This window comes from Bos grunniens, chromosome 4, assembly GCF_055505025.1.
Source record: "Bos grunniens cultivar Pamir isolate PY7600 chromosome 4, Bosgru_T2T1.0, whole genome shotgun sequence".
Lineage (NCBI taxonomy): Eukaryota > Metazoa > Chordata > Mammalia > Artiodactyla > Bovidae > Bos > Bos grunniens.
This window is the reverse complement of record NC_141168.1, coordinates 1,656,896-1,669,376: the sequence shown is the minus strand read 5'-3', so window position 1 is coordinate 1,669,376 and position 12,481 is coordinate 1,656,896. Positions and strand designations below refer to the sequence as shown.

The 12,481-nt window shown below is 47.6% G+C and overlaps 1 protein-coding gene across 9 annotated transcripts in view; it reads left to right on the top strand.

Moving 5' to 3' along the window:
• UBE3C (ubiquitin protein ligase E3C) overlaps positions 1 to 12,481 on the top strand; it is a 115,729-nt gene that overhangs the window by 85,479 nt on the left and 17,769 nt on the right. For 7 of the 9 annotated variants that reach the window (XR_015161839.1, XM_086394684.1, XM_086394690.1 and 4 more), the window contains one exon: positions 9,640 to 9,852. Coding sequence is in view for 8 of the 9 variants with exons in the window: in XM_086394684.1 (XP_086250810.1) it covers positions 9,640 to 9,852 (213 nt within the window). In the remaining variant the exon portion in view is untranslated. Of the gene's footprint in view, positions 1 to 9,639; positions 9,857 to 12,481 lie in introns of all 9 variants that reach the window. The other 2 variants (XM_086394685.1, XM_086394688.1) reach the window with 1 other exon arrangement.

The window sequence follows — 12,481 nt, the reverse complement described above, 5'->3', positions numbered from 1 at the left end:
GTCTATTGATTGATTATGATATTTATTGGGTCATAATGTATTTAAATTTTCTTTAATGCATATGTTAGTGATTGTTTACTGTGATGAAGTGCAGCGAGGTCCTCAGGAGCACTCCTGTATAGGAAGAATTACCTCATGTCACTGGTCACTTCTCGCTAAAAGTTCCATTAGCAGATGATTCCTGCTCTGGTGTGGGTTGTGATTGCATTTTATCGCCTGTAAATCAGACTCTGGACAGGGAATAAATAAACAGTTCAAGGATGTGGTAATGTCATCTTGAACTTTTTTTTTAAACAGATAGAAACACCTATGTCCATTTAAGCCAATTAAGTTCAGAATATTTATTGGAGGAAATCTTTTATCATATTTGAATTCTACTTGGAAATTTTTTTTCCCCTTGCTTTGGAATATTGATTTAATTGGAACAGAATGCCTATAAATCAGGTTGTTTGATAATATCCTGGTCATATATTTCAGATTTTTAATTAACAGATGGTAAAACTTCAGCATACTTTATAATTTTGTATTTGAGTGGAATTCAGTCTACACTTAATGAATCATAGACGTAGTATTGACAGTTAACAGTTTATCCTGAGATTTTTGAGAGTTGGGAAAATTTATTTTTCTATTCATTAGAATCTTTTTATAGAATGCTCACTGAATTTGCTGAGGCTTTGAAACTGTCGACTGAGGTGAATACTAGTGATTTAAGTTACTTTGGTCCTTAAATGACAAAGCTTCTGTTGTATAACATCTTATTTTGAACTCACCAACTCATTAAGGGTCAGCATAGTTGAGCTGCTTCATCTGATTGAGCTCTGAAGTTATTGTATCTTTCCTTTAGGTTTTTTTAAACATATCATTCAGCTAATAGTTGATCATTCTGTGCTAAGCACAAGTCTGCCAGTCATGACTTGCATGTTGAGACTAATGTTAAGACTCTTTTTATTTAGAGGTCAGCGGATTTCAGAAGCAGTAGTATTGGCTTTCTGAATCTCCCAGTTAATTAGCCACAGGGATGATTCACCATGAGTTTCCTCTTGTTGACCTTCAGTTTTTTTGAGAAACAGAAAAATCAAAGATCATAATTAACAAATATGTAAAACTTACAATTTATAAGTGATTACTTATTTGACGCTTATCCCTTCGGAGAATTGTACTGCTTTTATAGCATTCTAATCACAATTTATATTCTTTTCCATTAAAAGCAACGCGTTCCCAAATCTGGAGATTTCTTCTTCTTCCTAAAGTCATAGTTTTCTATATAAGTTTGTTTCTTCAAAATTAAACATGAAGTTAAAATGGTCTTCAGTTCGGTTCAGTTCAGTCACTCAGTTGTGTCCGACTCTTTGCGACCCCATGAATCACAGCACGCCAGGCCTCCCTGTCCATCACCGACTCCCGGAGTTCACTCAGACTCACGTCCATCGAGTCAGTGATGCCATCCAGCCATCTCATCCTCTGTCATCCCCTTCTCCTCCTGCCCCCAATCCCTCCCAGCATCAGAGTCTTTTCCAATGAGTCAGCTCTTCGCATGAGGTGGCCAAAGTACTGGAGTTTCAGCTTTAGCATCATTCCTTCCAAAGAAATCCCAGGGTTGATCTCCTTCAGAATGCACTGGTTGGATCTCCTTGCAGTCCAAGGGACTCTCAAGAGTCTTCTCCAACACCACAGTTCAAAAGCATCAATTCTTCGGTGCTCAGCCTTCTTCACAGTCTGACTCTCACATCCATACATGACCACTGGAAAAACCATAGCCTTGACTAGCTGGACCTTTGTTGGCAAAGTAATGTCTCTGCTTTTCAATATGCTATCTAGGTTGGTCATAACTTTCCTTCCAAGGAGGAAGCGTCTTTTAATTTCATGGCTGCAGTCCCCATCTGCAGTGATTTTGGAGCCCAGAAAAATAAAGTTTGGCACTGTTTCCACTGTTTCCCCATCTATTTGCCATGAAGTGATGGGACCGGATGCCATGATCTTCATTTCCTGAATGTTGAGCTTTAAGCCAACTTTTTCACTCTCCACTTTCACTTTCATCAAGAGGCTTTTTAGTTCTTCTTCACTTTCTGCCATAAGGGTGGTGTCATCTGCATATCTGAGGTTATTGATATTTCTCCTGGCAATCTTGATTCCAGCTTGTGTTTCTTCCAGTTCAGCATTTCTTATGATGTACTTTGCATAGAAGTTAAATAAGCAGGGTGACAATGTACAGCCTTGACGTACTCCTTTTCCTATTTGGAAGCAGTCTGTTGTTCCATGTCCATTCTAACTGTTGCTTCCTGACCTGCATACAGATTTCTCAAGAGGCAGGTCAGGTGGTCTGGTATTCCCATCTCTCAGAATTTCCCACAATTTATTGTGATCCACACAGGCAAAGGCTTTGGCTTACTCAATAAAACAGAAATAGATGTTTTTCTGGAACTCTCTTGCTTTTTCCATGATCCAGTGGATGTTGGCAATTTGATCTCTGGTTCCACTGCCTTTTCTAAACCAGCTTGAACATCAGGAAGTTTACGGTTCACATATTGCTGAAGCCTGGCTTGGAGAATTTTGAGCATTACTTTACCAGTGTGTGAGATGAGTGCAATTGTGTGGTAGTTGGAGCATTCTTTGGCATTGCCTTTCTTTGGGATTGGAATGAAAACTGACCTTTTCCAGTCCTGTGGCCACTGCTGAGTTTTCCAAATTTGCTGGCATATTGAGTGCAGCACTTTCACAGCATCATCTTTCAGGATTTGAAATAGCTCAACTGGAATTCCATCACCTCCACTAGCTTTGTTCGTAGTGCTGCTTTCTAAGGCCCACTTGACTTCACATTCCAGGATGTCTGGCTTTAGGTCAGTGATCACACCATCGTGATTATCTGGGTTGTAAAGAATTTTTTTGTACAGTTCTTCTGTGTATTCTTGCCACGTCTTCTTAATATCTTCTGCTTCTATTAGGCCCATACTATTTCTGTCCTTGATCGAGCCCATCTTTGCATGAAATGTTCCCTTGGTATCTCTAATTTTCTTGACGAGATCCCTAGTCTTTCCCATTCTGTTGTTTTCCTCTATTTCTTTGCATTGATTGCTGAGGAAGGCTTTCTTATCTCTCCTTGCTATTCTTTGGAACTCTGCATTCAGATGCTTATATCTCTCTCTTTCTCCTTTGCTTTTTGCTTCTCTTCTTTTCACAGCTATTTGTAAGGCCTCCCCAGACAGCCATTTTGCTTTTTTGCATTTCTTTTCCATGGGGATAGTCTTGATCCCTGTCTCCTGTACAGTGTCACAAACCTCATTCCATAGTTCATCAGGCACTCTTATCAGATCTAGGCCCTTAAATCTATTTCTCACTTCCACTGTATAATCATAACGGATTTGATTTAGGTCATACCTGAATGGTCTAGTGGTTTTCCCTACTTTCTTCAATTTCAGTCTGAATTTGGCAATAAGGAGTTTATTATCTGAGCCACAGTCAGGTCCTGGTCTTGTTTTTGTTGACTGTATAGAGCTTCTCCATCTTTGGCTGCAAAGAATATAATCAATCTGATTTCGGTGTTGACCATCTGGTGATGTCCATGTGTAGAGTCTTCTCTTGTGTTGTTGGAAGAGGGTGTTTGCTATGACCAGTGCGTTCTCTTGGCAAAACTCTATTAGTCTTTGCTCTGCTTCATTCCGTATTCCAAGGCCAAATTTGCCTGTTATTCCAGGTGTTTCTTGACTTCCTACTTTTGCATTCCAGTCCCCTATAATGAAAAGGACATCTTTTTTGGGTGTTAGTTCTAAAAGGTCTTGTAGGTCTTCATAGAACCATTCAACTTCAGCTTCTTCAGCGTTACTGGTTGGGGCGTAGACTTGGATTACTGTAATATTGAATGGTTTGCCTTGGAAATGAACAGAGATCATTCTGTCGTTTTTGAGATTGCATCCAAGTACTGCATTTCGGACTCTTGTTGACCATGATGGCTACTCCATTTCTTCTGAGGGATTCCTGCCTGCAGTAGTAGATATAATGGTCATCTGAGTTAAATTCACCCATTCCAGTCCATTTCAGTTCGCTGATTCCTAGAATGTCGATGTTCACTCTTGCCATCTCTTGTTTGACCACTTCCAATTTGCCTTGATTCATGGACCTGACTTTCCAGGTTCCTATGCAATATTGCTCTTTACAGCATCGGACCTTGCTTCTATCACCAGTCACATCCACAGCTGGGTATTGTTTTTGCTTTGGCTCCATACCTTCATTCTTTCTGGAGTTATTTCTGTACTGATCTCCAGTAGTATATTGGGCACCTACTGACCTGGGGATTTCCTCTTTCAGTATCCTATCATTTTGCCTTTTCATACTGTTCCTGGGGTTCTCAAGGCAAGAATACTGAAGTGGTTTGCCATTCCCTTCTCCAGTGGAGCACGTTCTGTCAGATCTCTCCACCATGACCCGCCCGTCTTGGGTTGCCCCATGGGCATGGTTTGGTTTCATTGAGTTAGACAAGGCTGTGGTCCTAGTGTGATTAGATTGACTAGTTTTCTGTGAGTATGGTTTCAGTGTGTCTGCCCTCTGATGCCCTCTTGCAACACCTACTGTCTTACTTGGGTTTCTCTTACCTTGGGCATGGGGTATCTGTTCAGGGCTGCTCCAGCAAAGCACAGCTGTTGCTCCTTACCTTGGACGAAGGGTATCTCTTCACTGCCGCCCTTCCTGACCTTCAACCTGGGATAGCTCCTCTAGGCCCTCCTGTGCCTGCACAGCCACCGCTCTTTGGACGTGGGGTTGGTCCTCCTGGCCGCAGCCCCTGGCCTCGGGCATGGGGTAGGTCCTCCCCACCGCCACCCCTTGCCTCGGGCGTGGGGGCGTGGGGTAGCTCCTCTTGGCTGCCGACCCTGACCTCGGACGTGGCGTAGCTCCTCTCGGCCACGCTTTAGTGCGCCGGTCGCAGGCGCCCGCGCTTTAGTGCGCCGGTCGCAGCTTACTGAACAGTAAAAATGGCAAGTGTATGCCAGAATTCAGTTGATTTCAGTACCTAAAAGTATCATTGAAGTTTTAGCTATTCTGAGATATTCACTAGAATTCTTTCTGCCCCTGCATAAGTAGATCTTGCTTTCCATTGAGATATCCCTTGTCACATTTTTTTCTAATTTTTCTTTATTAAAAAAAATTTTTTTGGGGCTGTGCTGGTCTGCAAGGACTTTGCCCAGTTGTGTGGGGGGCGGGGGCGGGGGGTGCGGCGGCGCTGCTCTCCGGTTGCAGTGTGCGGGCTTCTCCCTGCAGCAGCTTCTCTGGCTGTGGACTCAGGCTCCAGGGCTTCAGTAGTGTCCTGGCTCTGGAGCACAGGCTCAGTGGTTGCAGTGTGTGGGCTCCCTTCTCACATTTTTAAGCCCTCCCACACACTAGCTTAACATGGGTCACTGTTACACTGGGGCTGTTTTTCTTTTTCTAAGCCATGTTAGATTCTCACCTGGAAAGTTAGGAAGCAGACTTTTGCTGGTGCTGCTAAAGTGCGCTGCGTGTAGTCACTGGGGACTTCCCTGGTGGTCCAGTGCGTTAAGACTCCCTGTTCCCAATGCAGGGGGCCTGGGTTCGATCCCTGTTCAGGGAACTAGACCCCCCATGCCACAGGAAGACCCAGCCAAATAAATACACTTTAAAGATAAATGAATAGTCACTGTGAAAAGCAAGCCAGGTGAAGACGTGTACTGCTGCTCTTGTTCCTCACATCGGGGTAACTTCTCTGGGAGGCAGCTGGGGGCTATTGAGCTCCTCCGTGTGTGAGACAGACCAGGCAGGGGCGCCTGCCACCCCAGGGGGTCAGAAACGAGGTCAGCAGGCCTCCTGGCCTCTGCTGGTGTAGATGGCCACGGGCAGCAGGAACTCAGGCAGGGCACCGTCAGAGGTGCCCGAGGGCTAGGCAGCTCACCCAAAAGTGCGTGTGGCTACAGAAAAGGCCTCCAAGAGTTCTGTGCTGGGAGTGCAGGAGTGAGGGCGTGACAGCCCAGGGCTCAAGGTTTCTGCTGTAGGGGGTAAAATGTTCAAAACTCAGATGGAGGGTGATGGCTGCACAGCTCTGGGAATATACCAGTACTGACTTCTTGTTGGGGGGAAACGGGACGTGACTTTTCCATCACTTGGTGGGCGGAGGAGCCTGAGCCGGGAGGAGCGGCCGGGAGTGGGCAGTTGCTGGGCAGTGGCTGTGCGCCCGGGTGGATTTCCCGATGCCCAGTGAGGAGAACGGCTTGGAGGCGTGACCTCTTGTCTCCCACCCACCCAGCATCCTCAGAGGTTTTCAGAAGTGAACGGGCTGTTTTCAGAAATAAAGCTGTCAAACCCTTGGTGCAGATTACCAGTTGCAATGATGGAGTAAGTGTCTCTTCTTGGCTTCCAGGACTGGTGGGATGCCTCATCCCCCTAGGTGGTGAGGGAGCAGGTCAAACCCAACACACAGCATGCCCTCGTCACTGAGGGTCAGGCAGCCATGTGGACAGAGCTAAAGGAGTAAGCAGTTAGGATTCGAAGCGAATCTCTATTTGTGTAATTTTGACAACCTGAAATGTCTCAAAAGAGAATAAATGGTTTTTTGCAAACCAGTTTGTGAATGCAGAATTCCATCCTGCCGATAGAGGTCCCCGCACACAGCGGGCACTCCCTCGCTGCGCCCCGTGACTGGGCACCATCGGTGCGCTAACAACCAGGAGCGCCCCCGCCCTGCAGGAGCCTCAGCCTGAGAGTCCTCAGTAGCCCAGTCAGAGCATGGTGTTCAACTCGCCATCATTTCTTCTGAGACACAACTGCTAAATTAAATAGCATATTAGTATCAGCTTACATCCTTATTTTACATATCTTTAATTTTGTAGACTCCAAGGTTAGCATGATCTGAAATAATTGAAATTATTATCTCCTTGTTCAATTAGAGTGGCCTTAAAACAGGACATCTCTAATATAGTTTTTAGATTAAGTTATAAATGTTCACTTTAGAACTACCTGAAGATTGATAGAGGTGCATTTGAAAAGCATTATTTTTTTTATTGATTCTTAATGTAGTAAATTACTGAAGTTATTTGGCAGCAAACAGAACCAGCCTCAGATGCAGCTCACACCGCCTGTCCGGGCACGGCCACGGTTTGCATTAATTGCATGGCGACTGCACTCACTTATATTAAAAGGCTTCTACTGTAATTAATCCTTTTTATTTCAGATCATTTTGGCACAATTTCTAGCTATAAACACTCATAAAAGACAGACAGTTGAAAAATACGTTACAGGTTTTCTCCATATACCTATTGCTGTGTTTTCATGACAAGTGGTTATTGATACGCTTCTAGGAACAAGTGTGCAGCGGGCTGAGGATTGAGGCCAATATGAAAAATGCTAAGTGGATTATTTTGCATAAAAAATTGGCAGTTTTTGAAGTTGTATAATTAACCTGTGTTTAGGAAATACCCTGATTGATGCTTACATTTGTGTCCCAGTTGCATGCATTATGGAAATTTAATTTATAATCCATTTAGCTGATGCAGTCGCGGTTTTTAGTGCCATCGTTTATTAGTGCTTGTATATTAAATGCTCTAAAGGTTCAAACCTGCCTCGTATAAAAAATTACACCTGTGCATTTACATTTTATGAGTCACAGTGGAGTTTCTGTTTAAAATTCAGGTAGCTCTGATGGATTGAGTGGACTTCACAGGTTTATTGTTACTAATGCAGGAATGGCAGACAATGACCTTCCGTGCTCAACACCCGATGATTTACTCTCTGAGTTTACTCACAGACTGCCGTACAAATGAGGCTTTTCTCGACACCTGGGATCAGTCTTGTCGTCTCTGCAGAATGCTCCTTAGCTTTGATGGCATCATTCATTAGAAGTAATGGGGTTCCTAAGTGGGCCAGGTTAATAGTATTGGCCATCCTTAACTTGAGGCAAAGCCTGGCTTCTCAAAACAGCCCTTCTTTACATCGTCAGGAGAGGACCTAAGTGCCAGTTGCCATTTTATTGCCCGTTCTCTCATTAAGAAAGCCTTTTTTGCCTTCTTTTCAGAACTAATTGAGTAATCATCAGTCTTCAAATCAGAAAGAGAAGTGCAGGGACATAGCTGGAGGGGCAGAGGGTGAGCCTGAACTCCAAGTGCAGTGACCACCCTCGGGGAGGTGGTGTCCGGGAGCCCACACAGTGCCCTCTGGACGTTCGCCTCTGGGAGGGTGTTTGCCTATGGGAGGACGTTCTCTTCTGGGGGACGTTCTGTGGCTGCAATCCATGGCTGTTTTGTAGTCTGCTCCAGTCACATCAGTGGGTGAGAGTTAAAATGTGGGTCTCAGAGGGTGTCTGAGCCTAACGTGAGCGTGTAAGGTTGGTGCATGTAAGGGTCATGGTTGTAGACTGCCCATGTGTGAGATGGTTGTCCAGGGCACAGCAGTGCTGGCCGAGTGCTCAGGGAAGGGCCCCTCCAGGGTGGGCCGTGGCACGAGCCTGCCATCTCACGTGGGGAGGTGGGGCAGGGCGGAAGTGACATCACACACGTCTGTCTCAGGAACCCTGTGCTTAGCATTTGGTGGATGTGGGTGTGGCCAGACGGCGACCTCTCTGCAGGAAGAGCGGCTGTGGTCGCTGAGCTGAGAATGCTGCTTTCTCCCCATTTGACGATTGAAAAAGAAATCTAAAGAATAATCGTCTTCCTTGACATCAAAAATTACACGAAACCCAGCTTTGGCACGTAGTGCCCATGCCCGCGCTCACTGTGCTCCACCCAGAGGAAAGGGCTGGGCACCGAGGAGCTCTGGCCTGCCTGCCACTGGGGGTAGAACTGTGACCCCCAGGAAGATTCCCTCAAATCCTAATATCCTGTACCTATGAGAGAACGTGAAAGTGATAGGCACTCTCTGTGACCCTGTGGACTGTAGCCCGCCTGGCTTCTCTGTCTGTGGAATTCCCCTGGTAAGAATACTGGAGTGGGCAGCTGTTGCCTCCTCCCAGGGATTGAACCCAGGTCTCCTGCATCGCAAGCAGATTCTTTACTGCTGAGCCACCAGGGAAGCCCGGTCCCTGTGAGTGTGACCTTATTTGGAAAGACGTCTTTGCGTATGTAAGCAAGCTCAGCGGAGGTCATCCTGGGTGGAATGGGTCCCAGGATCCAGTGACCAGCGTCTGCATCAGAGGCAGGAGGGCGGGGTGGAGGCACAGAGCAGATTGAGGGGGAGCAGCCCCGCAGAGACTGGGGGGCCATCAGCCCCGCAGCTGGCAGGACCTTCCCAGAGAGCGTGGCCTACTGACACCTGGGTTCAGACCTTTCCAGACTGTGTTGTGTGAAGCCACTGGTTGGCGCACTTACTACAGCAGCCCCGAAGACTGATCCACCTGCAGAGGCTTCACAGAAAAACTTGGCAGAGTCTTGTCACATGAGGAGGTGGCCCTCGAAGACCCCCGCCACACTTAAGCCCTCAGGTCCCCCGCCGTCTGTTGTGGGGCTCTCTGCATGGTGCGTGTGTGTGTGTGAGTGCCTGCGCTGTGGGCTGGCACGTGGTGACCTTGCCGTCACGTCCACGTGGGGGAGAGGAGTCAGCTGTCTCGGGTCCGTGGAGACCAGGCTGGGCATGCGGTCTCTCGCTCTCAGGCGGGGTGAGAGGCGGCCCTGTGGAGTGCTAACCAGTGGCCCCTGCTCTCGCTCACAGGCCCTCTATGAAAACATGCTGGTGGAGCTGCCCTTCGCCGGCTTCTTCCTGTCCAAGCTGCTGGGGACCAGCGCGGACGTGGACATCCACCACCTGGCGTCCTTAGACCCCGAGGTGTACAGGAACCTGCTCTTCCTCAAGAGCTATGAGGGCGACGTGGAGGAGCTGGGGCTGAACTTCACGGTGGTGAACAACGACCTCGGAGAGGCCCAGGCAAGTGGGCGGGGCTCCCGCACCTGCGCGTGTCCTGCTGCGCGCGCACGCCGACACGCCCGCGGAGAGGCCCAGGCAGGTGGGCGGGGCTCCCGCACCTGCGCGTGTCCTGCTGCGTGCGCACGCCGACACGCCCGCGGAGAGGCCCAGGCAAGTGGGCTGGGCTCCCGCACCTGCGCGTGTCCTGCTGCGTGTCCTGCTGCGTGCGCACGCCGACACGCCCGCGGAGAAGCCCAGGCAGGTGGGCTGGGGCTCCCGCACCTGCGCGTGTCCTGCTGCGTGCGCACGCCGACACGCCCTCGGAGAGGCCCAGGCAGGTGGAGCCGTCACACCTGGGCGTCCCCTTCTGCGTGCACACGTGGGCTTCGTGCTGTGGGAGCTTGTGCACATTTCAGTTAGAGACTCGCAGGGCAGAGCCAGAGCTCAGGGAGCCGGCCGAGTGACGCCTCAGCTCCCCTTCCTGCGTGCAACTGGGAGGCACCTTGCCTTTCTGTCTCGTTTCTGCAGCCTCGGGCTCGGTGGTGCTTCTTGGCTTCTCCCCCTGCAGAGTGGCCCTCAGCTGCTGAACCTGTCCATCTAGGTGCTCTCGCTATTTTTATCCTTAAAAAAAAACATACTAGAAATTCAAACTAAGTTTTGGAATAGGTGCTTTACTGAGGTATAATCCATGTACCATAAATTCCACCCTGTACCGTGTGCAATGAGGGTTAGTGCAGCCAGCCCCAACATCCAAATTTTAGGACACTTTGGCCACACGGAGGAGACTGTGTGCCCGTTAGCAGGTCACACCTGCCCCTGGTTCAGCCACACCCTGCTCCTCCCGTCCCTGGGTCCTGTCCTCTGGACAGTTTTCACACCTGGGGTCTCAGGACGCGCGGCCTGTGGCGTTTCGCTTGCTGAGGGCTGCAAGTGCTGGTGCTTCCCCGAACCCTTCTCCAGCCGAGTGACGTCCAGAAATGGCGTTTGGGTAGACCACCTTTTCTTCACCAGTTGACGGACGTCTGAGTTATTTCTGTTTTTTGGTTCTTATGAATAATACTGCCATGTATGTTCATGTGCTACACACACACTGAACTGTTCTAGTCCATGAGAACAGCGGCAGTGCGCAGAGGCACGGGGGGGCCTAGGTGGGCCGCACGGAGACGCTCACAGAAGGTGGGGGCGGGAGAGGGGCTTTTCGTGCTGCTCCGTCATGTTCCCGTGATTCGCAGAACTTCTCAAAGTGCATACCGGCAAGTCGGATTGTTTGGTAATATCTCGTTGGATTTTTGAAGTAACCAGTTTGTACGATAATCCTCATCAGATCACTTTGTTTCTAGTTGTCTTTAAGTGCCCCTTGCTTCCCTGTGCAATATGCAGTTAATTCTGGAGAGAATAGGGAAGATAACAAGCAACTCTGGAGGAGAAGTCTTATTCACTTCAAATTTAAGACTACAGAGCAAATTCAACTAACTGTAGCATAAAACATAATTTTTTCTCCCCGATTAAAATAATTTCATTTAGCGTTTTCTCAGTATCAGTTTCTCTTTTCCTATTTGTTATACTCCATCACCAGTATTCTCATTTTCAGAAATGTTTTCCCCATTCTTCCATTTAATATTAACACTTTATCTGGCAAGAGTTGAAGCGAACTGTGTACTTAAAACATAATTGCATTATAGCTTCAGTTAACATTGTAACGAGGATGGACTGTGATGAATCTAACTGTACAGCAGCATACTAGGAGAAGTGACAGAATGAAAGGCAGATGTTTGGAAGTTGCTGTGATTCAGTGTCTATTTGGAATTCTAAAATTATCTCAGTGTGTTTATACTTGCGATATATTTTCAGTCAGATTTAAAGAATGCTAACTCTTCGAAAGTACCCAGCTGTGTGTTTCTCATTCACATCTGGTTCCAGACAAACGCACCTCTTTTGCAGGGAAATTGCGTTTTTCCTGCTGTCCTTCCACAGATTGATGAGACTGATAGTCTTTTTTGCAACTCGTGGTTGGATTTTAACTGTGAAAATAGTGTTAGCTTTAGACTTCATAATTGCTTCTCTAACTTTTTGTTATTACTTGATTTCTAGTCCAGGCTTTCAAAAGTTACCAGCTTTGCCAGCGTAAAAGTAAGTGCATGTGAAATAGGTCCTAGTATTCAGCCCAGGTGGCACTGAACGTAAGCTCACCCACGGTGCCTGACCCCCAGGGCACCGCACTGGCCGTTTACTGTGGCGAACACATACACTGAGCCCACCTGGACGTTTTTCTCTATCCTTCCCTGCTTACCTCCACACTGCTCTTTCTTCCTTTGTCACTCAGGAGATACTGGTGACTGTGCATTGGCCTTAAGCTCGGCAGAGGAGGTGTGTTTTAACTGTAAGAGCACACTAGTTCTCACAAGAGGCAGATATGGTCTGTGGTGTGAGATCTGCTGTTTAGCACAATGGAAACTCAGAAGGAGCGCTCCTGGAGGGCTGACTGAAGGAGGCCCGTTACGGGTGATAAGGGGTCACCAGGTCAGTGAACAGATTTGGATGAGGTTGAAGTTTAGCAGTCGTGGAGGAGGGTAGATGGACATGCTGTGGAGAACCTTTCAAGGCCTCAGGCTTCAGGAACACTGGACCTACACCTGTTAGGGTAAGAGCC